Source organism: Cibotium barometz, chromosome 17 (genome assembly GCF_041138505.1).
Source record: "Cibotium barometz isolate CiBa-2024 chromosome 17, ASM4113850v1, whole genome shotgun sequence".
Classification (NCBI taxonomy): Eukaryota; Viridiplantae; Streptophyta; class Polypodiopsida; order Cyatheales; family Cibotiaceae; genus Cibotium; species Cibotium barometz.
Genome location: NC_141062.1, coordinates 58,451,267 through 58,472,464, shown reverse-complemented (window position 1 = coordinate 58,472,464; position 21,198 = coordinate 58,451,267). Strand labels below are relative to the sequence as shown.

The 21,198-nt window shown below is 45.1% G+C and overlaps 1 protein-coding gene across 16 annotated transcripts in view; it reads left to right on the top strand.

Annotated features, from left to right (window-relative positions):
- Positions 1 to 20,011, top strand: part of LOC147630229 (uncharacterized) — a 215,250-nt gene extending 195,239 nt beyond the window's left edge. For 5 of the 16 annotated variants that reach the window (XM_086811888.1, XM_086811890.1, XM_086811886.1 and 2 more), the window contains 4 exons: positions 1,633 to 1,754; positions 14,051 to 14,152; positions 14,677 to 14,766; positions 14,863 to 15,159. In XM_086811888.1, the coding sequence (XP_086668014.1) occupies positions 1,633 to 1,754; positions 14,051 to 14,065 (137 nt within the window). In that variant the 3' untranslated portion in view covers positions 14,066 to 14,152; positions 14,677 to 14,766; positions 14,863 to 15,159. Of the gene's footprint in view, positions 1 to 1,632; positions 1,755 to 14,050; positions 14,153 to 14,251; positions 14,335 to 14,676; positions 14,767 to 14,854; positions 15,160 to 19,315 lie in introns of those variants that run through there. The other 11 variants (XM_086811885.1, XM_086811882.1, XM_086811881.1 and 8 more) reach the window with 11 other exon arrangements.
- The last annotated feature ends 1,187 nt before the right edge of the window (positions 20,012 to 21,198 follow it).

Genomic DNA, 21,198 nt, shown 5'->3' with positions numbered 1-21,198 from the left:
GGACTCTGAGTTGGTTGATGATACAATGATGTTTCTTGAGGCATCCTACTGATGCCTTTGCTCATGTCGCACTGCCTTGGAAGAGTTGTCTAGCAGCAGGGGCCTTTAAAAATTGGCATAAGTCTGTCGGATTTTGGGTTAGTGACCTTGAGAGGATTGATTGGGGCACAGATGTCGGCTTCACAAGGATTGAGAGAGGTGACACTACCAAATATCTTAGATGCCAGGTCAAGATAGCTTCTTCATTGGAGCTCCAGGAAGCTCAATTTGATGTCTAGAGCTCTGGTGAACGAGGTGTTGCTTGCCACAGCTTGGTCTGTCACTTCTTGGGACCTGTGGTACGCCGTATTTGAAATGTACATTGGGACCCTGGTTAGTGGACTGATGTGACTATCCCCAGGAGGAGCATGCCTTTCTTCAGCTACATTGTGCATAATGCCAGGTTGCTCATGCTTGGACAAATCCAGAGAGTTCCCACTCTTAGGCCTCACTGGGAGGCATATGACATTACAACCCCCTATTCAGAGGAGACTCTGGCACTCGTACAGGAGGAGCCACAGATCCTACTTCTTCTAAGCTCCATCTGAGACAGTGTATCATTGCTTGTGGGAATGCAAAGGAGCACGGAGAATCAGGGTATCTATAGCCCAGATCTTGGGCAGATTGAAGAGTGATCCTATCTGTATTACTTGGGGTGCTATTGCATGGTTGACTCAGTCTCACACCCACAGGTTCTTTCTGAGGGCAGGGGAGCTGATCCTGTTATACTTGTCCATAGGAGCATAGCTCAGAGATATTTGCTTCAGGATATCCCCCAATTACGATACACACCACCTCCACTGAGTATTAACACCACCTGCGAGATTATTGCTAGTTTCATGTCATGGCATATCTGGAAGACCAAATGCTGAGAGGCCTTCAAGGGTATTCATTTTTATGACACGCAGTGTATTTGCAGTATATGAAGTGACATCGTTTATACTCTTTTGGCCACTGTATACAGGGATCTTCTAGAGCTGCGCAAGAAAAACACAGCAGATTTATGAGAGTGAAACCATGATGTTTTCTTCTCCTCCGATCTTACGGGGCTTTTATGGCAGCAGAGTGCCCCCAATTGGTTGAGATCTCCCTTTGTACGGTTTCATATTACTTAATAGAAGTCTCTTTTCTGACCAAAAAAAAAGATTGGATTTTTTATAAGTATATATTAATGGCATTCACACCATTTTTCACTACACACGCAAATAGCATGACAGATTTAGACTCTCATCAGCAATGGCCATTGAGACTAGGATGAAAACAATGAACAGGAGGAGAAAGGATTGGTTTCAGCATCAAAAGAAAACATATGTTATTTACATGTCAGCAGTAATTTGTGTGGGTTGAATGCATGGAGAATAGACTTCTGTGCTTTTGCACTTAATAAGGGTTGATTCAAAGAAGGATGAAGTTGGGGATTCATGGATTTAAAATTGGATTGATCCAAGAGACAAGGTCTCGTTCCTGAAAATCATATTCAACCATAGCTTTTGGTTTTCAATGTTCTGAATGCTAGTTTTTATATCGTTTTGGAGGTATGAGCTATGCATCTTAAACATTTTTATCCTAAACTCATTTCTTGTTTTGATACAGAGGAGATAAAACAGAGAGAGAGAAATTGGAAACAAATAGAGGCAAGCATGAGGGCAGAGCTTAGTAGACGAATGGCACAGCTTCACGAAGCAGAGAGAGATTGTGACACAATTTTTGTAAAGGTCCAACTTCTTGCTATCAGAATTTTTGTTTCAAGTTAAACATCTCTCTTCTTATTTGACTACAAAATCAGCAAGAAATCTGTTTAATTGTGTTGGCCATCATGCCACCAGCCTTCCCTCACGTATTATCTTTTTTGCCTGACTTCTCTGAGATGTTTCTTATTTGCTAGTGGTGTTCGTCATTTGTTGATGTTTGGGAGTGTCAACCACTTTATCTTTCCCAACATGTCACACTTAATTGTCCCTTTTGGGAAGTGGAGCTTCTATCTTCATGCGTATCCTCGATGGAGGCCACCACCCTCATTTGCAGATTTGCCTGCAGCAGACCTGCATGAGGCAAGAATTAACATCAACTGCAAGCCACTCTTTTCAATAGCCAATTCCTCGGCAATGGCCACATTCAGATTGAGTTTGATTCAGACGCCACATCCTTACCATGGTATGCAGCACATTTTCTGGACTTAGACCCATTGGCCTCCATGGTCCAGTTTCTAGTGACCAGCACATACTCCAGACTTAGACCTGTGGGCCTCTGTGGTTGGCTTTCTAGTGACCGTTTGCTTCGGAGGCATCAATATCCCTGAAGCAGTAGATAGCCCTCCCTTGTTTTCAGCATGGACCGAAATTGTCTAAATTGGAGCATTGAGAGACTCTCCTTTGGGGCTGGGTTGTGGTGGCCAACGAGGTTCTACTTGCCACCATGTGGTACATCACCTTGTGTTGTCGATGCTTCTCAAGAGCTTGCATTGGCCAAGTTCAATGACTCATGCAAAACTTCCTTCGGGCAGGGAGTGCCAAATGTACTGTGGGGCAAAGTATCTTGGAACATCAACATGCAGCCTCCCCCACAAGGGTGAGTTGGGCGACCATGTGACACAGAGCAGAGCTGGGTAAGGACATGGTCCACGGCCTCCAGCCCCGGGGGGGTGGGAGATTTTATCCTTAACTGCATCACCGAGCGACCGCACCTCCACCCTTAGAGTACCTTGGCTTTGGAGCATCTGATTAATCTTCACCGAGGCCCCCGCCTACAAGTTCGATACCTCCCTCAAGAACAAATTTGCAGCCAGCCTTCTGTAACTTCCGGAGGGCCCGGGGGTTTCACAAAACACTTGACCATTAATGCAATTAAACACTGAAATCGCCCCCCCACCTCCCTTGCAGTATTTGATTACCCAAGGAGAAATATAACACGTACAAGCTTTGAGGGCCTTACTCTCCCCATGGGAGATGCTAGATTATCCTTATACAGTCATGATTGGACCATACACATGGGCTATCATCTAAAGAAGCCCGTAAATGCCATGAATGTGTGTAAACCATCTCTTCCCGTGAGGGTACAGATCTTCCCCATCACCACGGGTCTTCAAGATGCCATATGTGAGAAAAACTCAGCTGAAGCAAATAATATACCATATACATCACCATGAACAAGTCGGGCAGCACCATGGGCAACCAAAACAGGTCAGGGCAGCACCAATAGAGCTAGTACAGCAGCTACAGAATCTGAAACAGTAGGTACAGCTCTCCACTCAGCCGGTACAGCATGTATAATGGCTGGTACAGTAGGTACAGAATCTGAAAACAGTAGGTACAGAATCTGAAAGCAGCAGGTATAGCCCTCCACTCAGCCGGTACAATGGCTGGTACAGTGGTTGATTCAGCTCATACAGCATGCATACAACCATGAAGAGGCTAAAGAAATAGAGAAACCCTCTGTAGATGGGAGTGGAGTGTAGAGACTCTCCATAAGGCGATGTGGACAAGAATGCGAGCAGCCAACATCGTCGAAGAGAGCTTGCAGTAAGAGAACCTACTCCGAATGAAGAGAGAGGGCTCGAATTTATAGATTAGGGCCTCCCATGAGCTAAAATGGCAAGAGAAGGCGATAATGACAAGTGGAGAGCCACACAATAGCTGAAGTGACAAGTGTGAGGCCATTTGTCTCACTTTGATCCAGTTTCTTGCCACGTGTCCCAATCTAAGACATGGGTTCTCCCATAATCTTTACCTTAAAAAATATCCCATGTGGTAGACCTTCTGCCAAATGTACTTTGGCATGTCTCCCCATTTGCTTAATTCCAGACGCAATGACGCGAATGGAATTCCCATCGGAGTAGGGCCAAAAATAGTAACCCTCCTAGATTTTAGGAGTGTGATCCTTTGTATTCCAGGGTAATCCCCCATTCCCAAAGCTTGTACTCATAGTTGTTTCCATACAGCACATGACGTGCCATATTGTATGATATGATACCGTACGGACTCATATGGATGTTTTTAGAAGAAAAAAAACATTTTTTTCCTTTTTTTGGGGGGGGGGGGGGGGTTAATGGATTTGTTTTTGTTTGTCTATGGGTGTTTGAGCTTCCTTTGTACTATGATGCTTCCCTCCTTTTTAAAATACTCCATATCTCGAAATTGGAAATACCTAAGTTTATAAGTTTTTTTTTTAACGTCGTATTTTATCGTATGATAAGAAAAAATATATATATCATACCTTATTTTCCCTATGGTATCGTACCTGACAACTATGCTTGTACTTTCCAAATATTTAGACGTCCTGGAGTCCACTAGACCCCTTTCATATTGGGAAATGTCCAGGTTGGTGACATCTTCGTCTGCCTTGAAACTGGCCCTCGTCTAGTCACCTCTACCATGGATCAAGAGCACTTGTGGCAACACTGATTTGGAATGCCTTGATTCACTTTCATGTTTGGCGTAAGTTTGGTTTAGGCCTGACACGGTCTTGGATCTTGGCTGCATTGCTTCCATCTTCCCTTGGTGTCACAGATGGAGCGCCTAGCCAAGTTGTGGGTTGCACCTTCTTTGATGACATTGACTCATCCATTTCCTTGGAGTGTCTGACCCTCATAGATTGAGCACCTAGCCATGCTGTGGGTGGCACCCTTCGAAACTACACCGGCTAGGTGTGAACGTCCTTGGGCGTTGTCTCGTGATCAATTCACACGTCGCACTTAATATGTAAAAGTCACATTGCACATAACAATTGTATAGTACACCATCACTGGGGCCGGATACATCATTGCATAAGATAATCTGCAAAAGAGACAAGCACTACACCGTACACCATCACTGGGGCCGCCTCCCCTCAATACTAGAGTATATTATTGGAGTATTTAAATCTGTACAAAGTTCCAAGGGCTTGCCAAGCAGATAAACCAATTCAATACAAGTATGAAGACAAGTTACCCTAACAAGTGTGTCGGAGTAGAATGTTGATGCAAGACTCATCATAAGAGTCACCATGACTTTACCACCAGTCTCATATATCATGAACACGAAACTGTCATTCCGTGACTATGCACAAACAGGCTCTCTCATACTTGATCCTAGCTTATCCTCTCGCAGAGACTAGGGTTCAAGTCCTCCAAATACGAGTGCACAAACAGGCACAAGCACACGAGAAGGTTCAAGAATACACTCCGGTACAGCACGAACAGCAGATGCAAGGGTTGTTTCACCAAATACAAACGATACGGGTGCTCGTACAACAAATACAGAGGTGTATTCAGCAAGTACGACAGTCGGTACAAGTGGTACAGCAAGTACAACAAGGTTTCCAACAAGTATAGTAACTAGTACAAGCGGTTCAGTAGGGTTTCCAGCAGGTACAGTAGGTAGTTCAAGCGGTACAGCACATACCGTAGGGTTTCCAGCAGGGACAGAAGGTAGTACAAGCGGTACAATAGGGTTCCCAGCAGGTACAACAGGTACAATAGGGTTCCCAGCAGGTAAGAGTCAGTAGAATTAGGGTTAGGGTTCCCAACAGTACAGCAGGTACAGTAGGGTTCCCAACAGGTACAACGGGTATAATAGGGTTCCCAGCAGGTACAGTAGGTAGAATAGGGATAGGGTTAGGGTTCCCAACAGTACAGCAGGCACACTAGGGTTCCCAGCAGGTACAATAGGTAGAATAAGGTTCCCAGCTGGTGCAGCAAATACAGTAGATCATAGCAGGCAGTCACACGAGAACAAGTCATGCGAAAACAGTTTCAAGCAGGCAGAGATGCGTGCATATGCACTATGCAATGGAAATATCTCCCGTTCTTGGAAGTTGGAACCTATAAATAGCAGGTCTTCCCGAGCACGGAACTGGCATAGTGGGTTCCACATCCTGGCCACACTATGGGTGACACAAGGCCTGGCCTCCCGTAGGTGACGTGAGTCATGGCCTCAGTATGGAGGACAACACAAATCTCCTTCACCTCCCGTACCTTGGCACGAAATAGGGGAAGACTACTTGGGCGACCAAATGGTTGACAACATTGACTCAGCCATTTCCTTGGAGTGCCGGACCCTTACTTCCCTCACGGCAGCCTCTACGTTGAAGGAAAGAGAACAATTATTTGAGTGACATCATTTTTCCGCTTTAATAAACGGAAATGTGGGAATTTATAGTCAAGTGTTTTCTTGTTATTATTATTTTTGGAACACTAGATCGCCTATTGCTGGCACACATGAGGAATTCATTTGAATAACTTTTGTAGTTTTTTCTGAATTTATTAGATGGACAGTGTGAATGGGATATTTTGTTTGGTTTTCTTTTAATTATGTGTCAACAGGCTTGTGGAAAGTAAATGCATGGTAGCTTCCTTTGATGCAAGGATTGAAAGCAGATGGTGGTGTGAGAAATGTGCACAAGGTACAAAGGGTAGATGAGAATCCACTCTTGTTTAGGAGGTGAAGAAAAACTAGGATCAGTGGGGTGTTTATAGGAGAGATGATCTGGGAGTAAATCAACGAAATGTGGAGTGTGTTTATGAGAGTTATTAGCTAGATAAACAAGGTTGTAGTTGGCCTGTTTAAAGGCATCAAATCATTGAAAACTTAGTCATGTTCTTTGAGTATTCTTATTGTTGTTTGAATCATATCAATCCCACATCTTGACTCTATGCAATGGCTATGGTCTCATTAGTGTATCCACAGCTCTACTCTCCCTAGCTCTCTGATCGTTTCACTTGGTATCATAACTTGGTTCAGGCTATGATTTTTTGTAGTGATCCTCTTCAGCTGCATCACAAGCTAGAGCTCCTGAGGAAGAGAGAGACGGATGCTTTCCATTCTTGTGTAATCATGAGCTTACCATTCCTCTCATGCTGGCTGATCCTGCTGCTCCCCAGTCCCATTTACACCTACATCCGATGGCCTCTTTTTTTTCTTTTTTTCTTTTTTTCCAGAAAGAGACTTCTATTAAGTATGAGAAAAACAAACAACAATCACAGCTATAAGCCGGAAGAGAATAGAATCACCCCAATATGTAAGGTGATTTCAACCACTGAGGAGCATCATGATGCCATGTAAGACGTGTGGTACTAGAGGAAAAGAAGAGCAGTACATCCTCGCTGATCCAAGTAAAACCAAGCTCTGCACCCCAATCAACTCTCGGTGAATCACTAACCCAAAAACCAACAGATTTGTGCCAATTAATGAGTGCCCTTGCTGCCAAACAGAACTCCTCTAGTGCTACCCGAAAGGAACATAAGCATATATGTGAAGCCTCCAAAAACAGGGCAGTGTCATCAGCTGACTCAGAGTCAACCAACTCCTCATGACTACGAAGAGGCAACCTCAATCCTGAAATACCAGTAGTGGAGTGGAGAAAGATGCTCATGGCCTCTGCAACTATGATATATAATAAAGGGGCTAATGGGCAGCCCTGTCGTACTGAGCGAGAAATCTGAAACCGCTCTCCTATATCACCGTGAGCAAGAACTCTACTGTGGGCATCACGATACATGCATGCAACTCCCTTGATCCATCTCTGAGAGAAGCCCATATGACTAAGAGTACCCTCAAGAAAGTCCCAATCCACTCTATCATAGGCCTTCTCAAAATCCAAGAGCAAAATGGCTAAGGGGTGATTGCTCGCTTTAGCCCATTTGACAACCTCCCAAAACGAGAAAATGTTATCAAAGATGCTCTTGCCGTGTAAGAATCCATTCTGGGTATCATGAATAACATCTTGCAAAATTGGCTGCAATCTGATGCTCATTGCCTTAGCAAGAATCTTATAGGCAGTCCCAAGTAAGGTGATAGGTCTCCACTGGCCAATCAATGTCTTATCCCCGCTCTTAGGAATAAGATAAATAAGCCCCTCAGTGAGAGAAGAAGGCATAGAACCTGTGTCCCACATCTCCTGCAAAGCCGATGTTATCTCAGCCCCAATCTCATCCCAAAAAGTAGTGAAAAAAACAAGGGAGAGGCCATCCTCCCCTGGACACTTACCATGAGACTGAACTCTTGCATAGAAAAAGGGGCATCCAGAGTGGCACACATCTCCTCGGTGATCAAATGTGGCAATGCATTCCAAACCTTCCTCTGTGCCCTGTGTCTCAGATCAGAATGCGGCTCAGCACTAAGAAGCTGGCAATAGAAATCGGTGGCAATCTGTCTAACCATGAGAGGATCTGAGTGAAGAGTGCCAAGTGAATCCTGCAACTGCCTGACACTATCTCTGGCATGAGATGGGCTGTGAGAAGCAAAGAAATGTTTGTTATATCTGCCACCCATCTGTGTCCAAAAGGATTCTTGGGCATCAATGTAGTGAGAGATTTCCAAAAGGCAATCCTCTCACCTCCATGGTTAGGAGCATAGAGGTTGAGAATACCAATGCGTGTAGTACCCTGCATAAGAAGGATCCACTACGCTCTCGCAGGCAAAAGGACACCATGTCCAATGATGCAAGGCAAGATCAAAGGTGAAACAGAGATACAAACACCACCCTTGTTTTTTTGGTACCAATAGCTGGTGACCAAAAGGTGTGTCCCGAGAGAAGCTTGCCTGATCTCCCACATTGACTAGCATCCAATTTATGCTCTTGCAAGAGCAATATATCCATAGGTCCACCTGTGACTGCAATGAAGCTGGGTTTTTACAATTTGTTTCGGTCGACGCGGAAAAAAACCCCCAAGACCCTGAATGTTCCAAGAGACAATCCTCATAAAGACTCAGAGTAGGAACGACGAGATCTCGTGGTCAACGAAGGACCCCCTTTAGAGGCGGAAGTACGTCTCGCATAGGTAAGGGAGGGAAAATCTGACGATGTAAACCTTACCTCTCTCTCCCACTCCGGGGAAAAGCCAGGGCTAGTCCTCAGAACTGGAGAGGTACCATGACAATGCGAATGTGCAACATCATCCTCAAGGGTGCAATCCTCTGTAACTGTAATGCAGCATCCTCCTGTGAGGGATCCAGATCATGTGCCTGCAAGGCCTCATCCTCCAAAAAAGGATCAACATCCTGTGAGGCAAGAGCTGCATAGGGGTTAGGGTGCTCCACAGGGAGTGTGGGTGAAGGGGCAGGTACGGGGGTCCGAGGATGCCTGCCATCCCTAACCACAACCCAAAGCTGTGTGGTCTGCTCTGGCAAAGGAGCAGCTGGAGTCTTGGCATATGCAGAAGGCCTCTGATGGGCAGGACCACGCCGCCTCCTAGCATGGCCCCTCGATCTGGGACAATCTCTAGCAATGTGACCCTGTCGTCGACGACAAATCCAACACTGGTCAGGTCTGCCTGCAATCTCCATCCTCTGGCGAAAATGAGATCCGTCAGGTCTCTGAAGCATAACATGATCATCAGTAATCGATGGATCGGGAACAAGCACAAGGACCCGGGGTACACCATCAAGAGTGGCGGTAACGGCCACGGAAGCTGAGGCGGGAGAGCTCGGGAGGATTGGTACCTCTAGAACCTGGCCAAAGGATGCGCTGATCCTCCACCACTGGATCAAAGCCCTGGTACTGAAAGAAGAAAATCTTCCTAGGACCAAGAGGAAAGGGGCTGCTAGCCAAAGCCTGAGAAGTAGCTTCTGAAGAATGAAAGTCCACCTGGAAGAAGCCTCGACCAAGTAAATGAGTATCCTGAAAGTGCACACGGGGGCAGCAAAAGGGGGCAGGCGGGGGGATAGCAGAGAGGCTGACGGGGGCAGACGGGGGCAGCTGAAGGGCAGGCGAGGCAGCAAAAGGGGGGCTGGCGGGGGCAGGCGAAGGCAGGCGGTGGGCAGCAGAGGGGCTAGCAGGGGTAGCTGAAAGGCAGGCGGGGACTAAAAGGCTAGCGAAGGGCAGAAGTTGGACAGGCGAAGGGGGGTGCGAAGGCAGCAAATGGGCAAGCGAAGGCAGTAGAGGCAGGCGGGAGCAGCAAAGAAACAGGCAGAGGCAACAGAGGGCAGGCGGGGGCAGCAGCGCAGGTTCACGTCACTTCAGCACGTCGTCACTTCATCGTCTTTCTTACTTCGTCCCGATGGCCTTTTTTGTGCTGCTGTAGTGCAGCACGTGACTGTTACCGGGATCTGGCTCCTGCCAAATTGATTCTCTCTGTTGGTGATCTTCTGTGGGTTGCATAGTCTGCTCGTGTTTGTGGGGTTCCGTCCGCCTCCTGGCTGTCTCTGTCAACATGTGTAGGGTCTCTCTACCCTGGCTTTGACACTTCATCCCCTCTCCCATTTCTTTGTTTGCCAATACTCCGGCTCTTTGCGAGCTGTCTTCCCTGCAACCGACAAGAGAAAGCACTCCAGCAAAGCTAAACAGTGCACTAGCAGGCCTTATGATAGCATATCAGACACGTGAAGGTTTTGTCATTCGTGTCAGTGGTGTGGAGGGCGTCTCTTGAAGCAACACCAAGCAACAACAAATTAAAGGTTGCCACACCCATTATTTTTTGGGATCATAAGGTTTTGGCAGTCCTATGAGATATCTTCAGTGGGATCCAGGAGAGTGGGATTGGATTGATGCCTTCGATCCTTTGAAAAGCCTTCCTTTTTTCAATTTCACTGTCCGGAATCCCAAGGTTCTCCTCACTTGACAGATGCATAGGATCCCTACTCTCAGGCCTCATTGGGAGAGCTATGATATTTCTCCAGTGATACAGCGCAGATATTGGCATAGACTTTGGCACTCATACAAAAGGAGCCAGATCTCTCATTTCTTTTGGTTATTCTTACATGGTGGTCTCCCCACCAATCAGTGGAGATCGGTTTTCAGTGTAGCACCTTCCTGTCCTAGGTGTGCGGCAGATTCTGTGAACTGCGCAACATTGTTTATGGGAATGCAGCACTGCATAGCAGATTTGGGGTTCTGTAGCCCAACTTATGGTCAAATTGAGTGGCCGAGCCATGCATGTGACTTTGGGGGCAGTTGCTTGGCTCTCCCAGTTCGGTCCGCAGGTTTTTTATGAGGGCAATGGTACAGATTCCGCTATTTTCATTCATAGAGGTATTGCCCGGCATGGTTTATTGCAGGATGTTCCTCACTCTGATTATACACCCCCCAGACAGAGGATTGACACCAGTTGGGAGATTATTGCCAGTATTACAGCATGGCAGATCTCGAGAGCTAGATGCACGGAGGCTATTGAGGGTGTCGAGATTTTTGGGTCTCAGTGCATTAGTACTATATGGGGTGATATCATCCATACTCTTATGGCTACTTGGGCTCGCATTCAGGGGCCCTCTCGTTCTGCGCAGGCGAAGCACATGATATTTATGTGGGAGTGGGACAATGGCATCTTCTTTTCCTCTAGTACCACAGGTCTTACATGGCATCATGATGCTTCTCAAAGGTTGAAATCACCTTACATATTGGGAGTGGGACAATGGCATCTTCTTTTCCTCCAATACCACAGGTCTTACATGGCATCATGATGCTCCTCAGATGTTGAAATCACCTGACATATTGGGGTGATTCTATTCTTTTCCAGCTTATAGCTGTGAATGTTGTATGTTTTTATCATACTTAATAGAAGTCTCTTTCGGGAAAAAAAAAACAACACAAAACCTTAGACCTTGCGGTTTTGAACGTTCTTTTAGAATAAAGTCATTTGGGGGCCAATTACATGTAAAAAACACTCTGAGGGAAATTTCACATGAAAAGAGAGGTATCCATACTTAAGGTAGAGGAAGTAAGAATACATCCATGCTCATTTCTTTGCATATTCTCGTGAAAAAGGGTACCCAAATCTTTTGGCATGCTTTTAAGAAAAATAGGGATATAATCATCATTATCTATCGGTGCCCCAATGCTTGCAAGTTATTGTGTGATGCACTTTATGTTCCTTAGATGTGCAACATAGGAATCTCCAAAGTTCATTTAACGCCCAAAGAAATGCATTTCAAGACTGAATGCTTCCCTTTGGCCCTAAGCAGAGTGTCGATTGAATCCCACGGTGGCCCATGATGTGGATGAGCAGGAAATTTGATGTATGAATGCGTATAAGAGACCAACTTTAATAATTGAAAATGCTCGCTCATCCTTCCCTTTCCATAGATTTGATTTTACCCCACACAATTCTCACCCGCTTAACAAAGGATCAAGGTAAAGAGTAAAGTTTATTTGCACTTGTTGATTTAGTTAAGAGGAAGCCTTTATAGATGGTGTATAGGCTTGAATTTAAGCTTAAATCTAAATTTTGAGTTATTTTGAGAAAAAGATATGCACCTGTTTGGAGGCCGTTGTGTACCCTTTTTACGAGATTACACAAAGAAATGAGCATGGGTGTATTTTCAATGCCAGTCTAGCGAGATGCGGTGAGATCTCTTATGCGAGCTTGGGACTGGATGAGGAGCTTCTTGGTATATATTCCTCTGTAGTAGTCAATTGAGGAGTCAATTGAGGAGGCTAACAGGCAGCCCATTGTGTGGAAGGACTTGATTTTGGATGAATATTGTAGACCTCTTGGGGCAGCCACGCATATCGGGCGGGTTGCCTAGGTGACTCTTCTCCCCTCAGTGTTGGATTGGAAGAGGCTCATGAGTCTCACAAAGGATGAGAGAATGCTTTGCACCCAGCGCTTGAGAGGCACTAGGACAATGCAATTGAATGTAGCCATACCCAACAACTGGATCACTGGGAACTTCATGGAAGGGCCTCATCACTTATGGTTTGGGTTATTTTCAAGGACAGGGTTACCTCTTCAGGTCATGTGCTGTCCCACTTCGGGTGAGGATGGTGTACTGGTTTTTTACTCCATTCGGGATACATGGCTCTTGGAGAGAAGTCTTGGGCAGGATATCATTGAGGGTTTGTTGGTCTGGCCAGTGAGAATGGTGAGCAGGGTAAGGAAGCACATCTATAGTGATGATTACGGAGTCTTGGAGCCTTTAGTTATATGATGGGTGTCCTATCAAATACCTGCAGGTGGAACCTAGTGAGAGAGAGTGGAGGGATGCTTTAACTCCATGAAAAGCATGCCCTTCTTCAGTTACATTGTGCGGAATACCAGACACGTGGTTCTGGGATAAATCTAGAGTTTCCCTACTTTTAGACCTCATTGGAAGGGTTATGGGATCACCCTTGACATTAAGAGAGCTTTTTGGCAGAGGTGGTGGCACTCGCACAAGGAAACAAAGATTTCCTCTTTTATTTGGCTTTCTCTACATGGTGGCCTTGCCACCAAGTGGAGATCAATCGTTGGTGCTAGCCCAGCTAGGAGCTTAGGAGACATTCTACCATTGCTTTTGGGAGTGCAGGGAGGCACAAAGGATTTGGATTGCAATAGCACACCTTTTTGGAAGGATGAGGAGGGATGCCTACATTTGTTTTGGTGCTATCGCTTGGTTGACACAGTTGAGCCCGCAACTCAGGTTTGAAGGGTTGGGGCACATGCATCCCCAAGGGGAGGTTTAAATTTTGGGTCTGCATGGTGTTGATGTAGGGGCTAACATGTCGGGGCACATGCATCCCCAATGGGAGGTGTTAAAATTTTGGGTCTACATTGTGGCGTAGCTAGAAGTACGTTTTATGTATGTATTTGACATTTGTATTTTGAGAGGAGGCATAGTCCTCTTTTTAGAGGAAAGGCAAGAGTTCTTCCTTGGTTGGGTGTCTGATCAAAGGTTATTAAGTGATTAATGTTGTACAAGGTGCAAAGGGTAGATGCATTTTGGAGGTGGAGCAAATCTTAGTTGTGGTCTTTGAGTATTCTTATTGTTCTTATGGCTATGGTCTCATCTGTGTATCCACAGCTCTACTCTTCCTAGCTCTACAATGAGTGTTTCACTTAGCTTTTCATCTTTGCCCTCCTTTCTTCTCCCTCTGGCAGCCTCCGTGATGAGAGAAAGGGATGAGAGAAAGATAACAGTGGGGGGACAGCATTTTTACGCTTTTATAGACAGAAATGTCAGACTTCAACATGTTTTCTTTTTATTATTGTTTTTGAGACACTAGATTGGCTGTCACTGACACACATGAGGAATCCATTTTTAAGATTTTGTGGTTTATTATATATTGATTAGATGTCAGTGGGATATTTTTTTAAAATTTGCTCGTGTTTACATGCCAACAGGCTTATGGAAAGTAGATAAATGGTGGCTTCGTTTGGCATCAAAATTGAAAACAGTTGGTGCCTGTACCGATCGGTTTTGTGCACAACAAACTGAACATGCAAGTATGATTGTCCCTTCACTGTTCACAGCAATTATTTGCTATCAAGTTCTGTGGAGTGATCTCAGCAATTCATCTCATGCCATGCCTCATGGTCTAGCAGGTTCTTATGCTGTGGTATGAGTGTTGACTGCATCGTGGACCGCATCCCCACCCATTGAGTACCTTGGCTTTATCTTCATGGAGGTTCCCACCTTCAAGTTCAATATCTCCTTCAAGAATGAATTTGCAGCCAGCCTTCTTTGTGCTTGGGACACCTTGAAACTGGCTCGCATCTAGTCTCCCCTAGCATGGAATGCTTTGATTCACTAGAAGACACAACGCTTTTATGCCTTTCATAGGCGGAAATGTGGGACTTTATAGTCAAGTGTTTTCTCGTTATTATTGTTTTCGAGACACTAGATCGCCTGTTGCTTGCATACACGAGGAATCCATTTGAATAACTTTTGTGGTTCGTTCTGTATTGATTATATGGACAGTGTCAATGGGGTATTTTTCTTGATTTGCTCGTGTTTACATGTCAAACAGGCTTGTGGAAAGTAGATGCATGGTGGCTTCTTTTCATGCTCGGATTGACCGTGCACCAATCAATTTGTTCACAGAAAATTGAACATGCAAGTACGATTGTCCCTTCTCTGTTCACAACAATTTGCTATCAAGTTTTTCGAGTGACCTCAGCAATTTATCTCATGATTATGCCTTGTAGTCTTGCAGGTTCTTATTCTGTGGCATGAGTGTTGACCCCACAAGGTCTTTCAAGTACATTCGTGATGAGGCTTATGCTACGGTCCCTTCAATTTGGGTAATAACTTTCAAATTTAGTCAAGTTAATTGCATATTATATGATGGGTGTATCCCAGAGATCCTAATTAGTCACTTTATTATGCTACACAATGCCAAGTAGCATGGATGTAAGACCAAATTTGTGTACGTGTGCGCTCCACACTTGGAGCCGAAGATGGGCTATCCCCCTCTTTTTTCTCTCCCCTTGAGTAGATCCTTTTGGCGCAATTCGTACCCGTATGGAGGCAACTTGGTCTTCCCGATACAACTTGTGGCCACTTTGCATGATACCAACCATGCCTACAAGAATTTGGACCTCCACTTGCCAAGTCACAAGCCCACACCACTGGGCTACGTGTCCGTTGGATGGGCCAGGCCTGTCTTCCAGTTCTTTATCACCAAAAGGGAATCTTGAGTGCAAAGCTTTGTGGGCACTCAATAAGATTTCTCACCCCAAGTATTAGATTCTCAAGAAAAAGGTTACAAACAAATCAAAACCGCTCGATGAAGACTCTGATCTCCTCACATCTCCCTTATAACCTCACGGCCTCAACATAAAAGCAACTACACATGTCCAGATGCGATTCTGCGATTACCCAACTTAGGGCTTAGGGGCACATAGTCTTCTCACCACATGTGCTACTTTGGCTGGATTGTAGCTCCAAGACACACCAAATCAATGTTGTGGCTCTTTGCTGACTCTTCAATCAGCACACAGCCTTCTATACAAATGTTGGCTTGCCCACTTTGTTCACCACTTTTACTGATGTTACAACTTTGTTGTACTTGCCGGTGCAAAACTTACCGCACCTGTTGTTTGTACAACTCAACGAGTTGTAGGGAAGCCCGTACAACAATGTGACTGCCATACAATCTCTTAGGTAACCACAAAGGTTAATAATTGCCCTGCCTATGGAAAATGGAAAATTGGATTTTATGGTTGGAAATTGAAAAATTTGGAATACCTTGGAAGTGGAATACTGAGGATTATGATGGAATAATTGTGGTTTATTGTAATTCTGTCTTGAAAATATTTGAATATGAGAAAAGGCAATTTCATATTGGGTGCGTAAGTGGTGTGTCTATTTAATTTTTGCATGAGTGTCGGCTAGGAGGCCTGGGAACTCTTTTCCCTAGTACCTAGGACAAAACATAACCAAATGTTTTAAAGAGGGATCCCATCAATCCAGTTATTGGGTGGTTGGCTAACCCATGGGATTGGATGGGGTTAGGCTGGATCGATGGATTCCTATAATAAAGTTCAATTCTATTTAAAGTTACAATAGTTTAAGTAAGTCACAGGATAATCCTTGTTCTATGGGAAAGAATCAATGGCCGCTTTGAGATCCGTCCAAGTAAATCACCTTGGGGTGCACCTGTGTTGCTTAGGAGAAAGAAGGACAACACCTGGAGAATGTGTATAGATTACAAGAGATTGAATAAGCTGACAATTAAGAACCGTTATCCTCTCCCTAGATCAGATGACCTGATTGACCGGTTAGCAGGAGCGAAATATTTCACGAAGATAGATTTATGTACTGGCTATCACCAGATACGTATTCATGAAAGGCATGTCGAAAGAACCGCCTTTCGGACTAGGTAGGCCATTACGAGTTTCTCGTATTACCTTTTGGGTTAACCAATGCTCCAGCCACTTTTCAGCAAATGATGAACGATCTTTTTCGTGAACATTTGGAAAAATTTGTGGTGGTGTTCCTAGATGATATTTTGATATATAGTCGTACTCTTGAAGATCATGTTAGACACTTCACGATTGTCTTATCTATTTTAAGACAGAATCGACTATATGCTAAATTAAGTAAATGTGAGTTCTTTATGACAGAAATCATTTACTTGGGACACAAGATCACTAGAGATGGATTGAGCATTGACTATGACCGAGTTCAGAAGGTTCTGGATTGGTCTATACTGCGAACAGTGAAACAACTTCGTTCTTTTCTCGGTTTTATTGTTTTTCTTCGGAAATCTGTGCGGGAGTACTCTCAGCTCACACTATCGATGCGCTTAGTCGAATGTCGTTCACCGAGATTTCTACCAACTTATTTCAGTCATTGAGAGGGCTTTACAAGACTGATAGTTATTTTGGTCCATTTTGGCAGAAGATCCAGGATGGGAGCTCATTGATTGACCAAGACTCGATGACTGAACAGCCTATCATTCAGGCTACAGGAGGCCAGTGGATGATTCGGAATGGTTTACTATTCCGTAATGACAAAATTTGTGTGTCACAGATCCCGAACATTCGGTTCAAGATTCTTAAGGAGTGTCACGACGTCCCTTCTGCTGGACACCCTGAGGTACACAGGACGCTATAATTAGTGAAACACACTTTTTATTGGCCAAAGATGAAAGAGTATGTAGAAGATTATGTTCTCAAGTGTCAAATTTGTCAGGCAAATAAAGCTGGACGCTTTAGGCAGGCTGGGTTATTGCATCCTTTGCAAATCCCAGGTAATAAATGGGAAAGTATTTCCATGGATTTTATTACCGAATTGCCATGAATACATCAAGGCCACGATTCTATTTGGGTTGTGGTAGATCGCTTGACAAAAATGGCTAGATTTTTACCAACTCGGAAGACTATTACAGCTACGCAATTAGCACGGCAGTTTATCGAGCAATTGTTTAGACTGTACGGGTTACCACAGGACATAGTCAGTGATAGGGACTCTAAGTTTACGAGTGATTTTTGGAAACTTGTTTTTGAGAAGTTGGAAAAAACTTTGAATTTGAGTTTCTCAGATCATCCTCAATCTGATGGCCAGACAGAAAGAGTGAATCAAATTTTGGAGGATATGCTTCGAGCATATGTATCCAAAAGATAGAGTTCATGGGAGAATTATCTTCCTATGTTAGAATTTGCATATAACAGTACTAAGTATACAAGTACAGGTTTCAGTCCTTTCATGCTTATGTATGGTTTTCAACCTAGATCACCTGTTACAATGGGATTCTCAGGACTTCAGCATAAAGCAGCACGTAATTTTTTACAAGATATGCAAGAAATGTTACAAGTTGCGAAGGAATCTATTAGAAGTGCTCAAGACTGAGATAGATTTTATTCTAATAGACATCGTTCACCCAGAGAGTTCTCTGAAGGAACGATGGTGTATTTGCGAGTTCCGAAAGATTCCGAGACTTTACGGACAGGTCGATCTCCGATATTATCCCCTAGATATTATGGACCATTTCGTATTACACGAAGGATTGGTTCAGTTGCATATGAATTGGATTTGCCTTCTCATGTGAAAGTTCATCCTGTATTTCATGTCAGTAGACTTAAGGAAGTACTGGGTGTAACAGACCAGTTAGTTACTCAAGAAATCATAGATGTTGAGGACATGACATTTGTTCCACACGAACCTGAAAAGATTCTTGGATTTCGTGAAAGAAGATTGCGTAATACGCTTATCACAGAATACAAGATCAAGTGGAAGGATCGTGTTGAGGAGGACGCTACATGGGAGACATTGACTACTCTTCAGAGAGATTACCCTGGCTTTTTAGTGAGCTCAGGAGTGAGCTCTTAGAGGAAGGGGAAGTATGTCGTGTGCACAGTGTGTATCTACCGTGTGCTACACGCACACAAGACTAGCTTCGAGGTTTGGGGAAGCTTGGAGCTAGGCAGGCTGATTGGCGAGCTGAGTTAGGGATAGACTAACAGGCAGGCACCCAAGTATGGACGGGCGGGTGCCCAAGTGTGAACGCCCGATGACCGGCCAAGAGCCTATAAAAGGGTGGCCATGGTTAGTCATTAGTCATATAGAGTCTCGCGAGATTTGTGAGAGCTCTATGGTCTGGAGCCTGGATCTAGTGCAGACGTGCACCTGCTTTATGTAGCTGAGGCCGGCAGCAATCTCGAGGCCCGCGAGGGTAGCTTCGTGGCGGTTTGGGACGTCGCGAGGTAGAGATTGTTCGGTACGTCAACCTAGTTAGCTCAGCTCGTGGCTCGGTGGGGACAGCCAAGTCTGTGGGCTTGCCCACGGCTGTCGTGGTTGGGAGGTGAGTCAGGCCTGCACCCCCTTCTTGTTTGTTTGTTTGTTTGCAGGTTTCGAGTCTCAAACCAGGAGCGTTCTACGAGGAAATCCGGTGGGGTTTTGACAACCTAGAACTAGTCGGGGGTAATGCTATGGTAAAAGCTACAAAATCTGACCAGGGAAGCTTTTTGCTTTCCACTAGTAAATGTTTTTAGTATTTTACTTCTTTAATGACAGTTTTGGGGTGGAAATGGGTGCAACTTGAAATCCATGGCCTCACATGGGGAATGGAGAACACCTACCCATGAACTTTGATTGCAAGGACAATGACGACTTTTCAGGATTTGGGATGCATAATAATGCGAGCTTCAACCACTTATTGTCAGATGATGCAGGACCCAAAGACTCATCGTCATATGGCATGGAAGGCTCAGATTTTGACAACTCTCATGAGGGTGGCTTAAGAGAAGGTTGGGATTGCATGGATATCCCACAATGCTGATGTAAATGGTGACCCTTTGGGCTATTGGTTTTGGAGAGAGGTATTATCCTCCTAACTTCTGCAACAACTGTTTTAAGGATAACTTACAGATAAATCAGCATCTCCGACATGGTACCTTGTTGATTGCTTCAATTTAGATCATTGTGTAGTGGATATGGCCTTTATTATTACCTCTAGGCTCTATGTGATTCATGTGCTAGCTAATTTTACTGGAAATAAAATATTGTTTGCCTGCAAAAATATTTTGGCATGTTAACACCATTTGATTTGAGAATGAGTCATTTTCAGTTACTGGAATCAATGCTGGAAAATGTAAAGCAAACACAATGAAGCGGGGCAGCATGCACCACTTGAGATGCTATTTGTAGCTCAGCTGCAGCCAGATGTGGGTTGCCATACAGCATGCCAAGGGAGTCATGAATTGTTTATGGTGTGCCAAAGCCATTGTGATATCGTATATGGTCTTGACTCTTGATGTATCACAACATATACTGATTGAAATGTCGTAGATCGGTGGATAGGTACTTACGTTTATGACACTTTCTCAAGTTCTGAAATGAAATAGTTGGGCATTTTCTCTTTTAGCTCTCTAGAATGTTGCACTTTGCTGTTCTGGACCCCTTCCCTTCCCTCCCCCCCCCCTCTCTCTCTCTCTCTCTCTCTCACACACACACACACACACTTTTTCTTCTTCTTCTTTTGAAACCAAAACTCTATCTTATAGTGGAGAACGCTCAAAGCAAGAGGCTCTTATTAAAGTACATCCAAAAACAGTGGAAAACACTTAGTAGTACTACTGTTCAATCTGTTGCAGCTCAAAACTATCATGCAATGATTGACATAATAATTGATGAAAGTAAATATACTCGTCGATCTGAGGTTGTGCAAACACCTCATAATCACGATCCAGCCATATTGTCCATAAAGCCCAACTTTCTCACCTAGCCAAACAAAAGAGCGATACAAAACATTTTCCAAAATGTCACCCCAGGGAATTTTACTTGCATATCCGAAGATAGACGATTCAAAAAATCCCTTGTATCATAGCCCATACACGCTGAGCGAAGCGACTGCTGTGAATCGCCTGCCAAGATCGTCAGCGTAGATTTTTTGGGACGTGGCTACTACCAGGTGGATTTCGAGTCCCCACAGGCAGCTCAGATGGTGCTGGCTCGGAGCCCCATTGCCCTCCGCTCATCCCGGGCGTTCCTGGCGCGATGGACTCATGGTTTCGACCCCGCTTCTGACCCGCTAGCAGGCGCGACAGGTTTCCCCGTCACTATCTGCTTTCCTGGACTCCGTAGGGAGTACTTGCCCCTCTTGTCATCCATTGGCAAGGCGTTCGGGCAGGTGGTGGAGACGCCTCAGACAGCGGCTTCAGTGATTGCTCGGGCAGCAGGACTCCCGGCCATTCGGGTTGTGGTTCCGTCACCGGAGTCCCTCCCGAAGACGATCCTTCTCCCTTGTCTTTCTGGAGGTCATATGATACAGCGCGTGGAGTATTCGGGCCTCCCCGGCCAGTGTTACACATGTCGGGAGATGGGCCATCTCGCACGCGCCTGTCCCCGCAAGGGGACTCATCCTTCACGCTATGCCGCCTCTGGACCCCCTGCAGGAGTCCCGAGGGGTGGCCATCCACTTCAGAGACCGGACATCCCTGGCTCGCCACAGCAGGCGCCATCATCTGACGAGCAGACCCCGGCGGAGGATGCCGCGCAGTCCCAGGAGGCTGGCGGATGGCAGGAGGTTCGCCGGCAGAAACGCCCG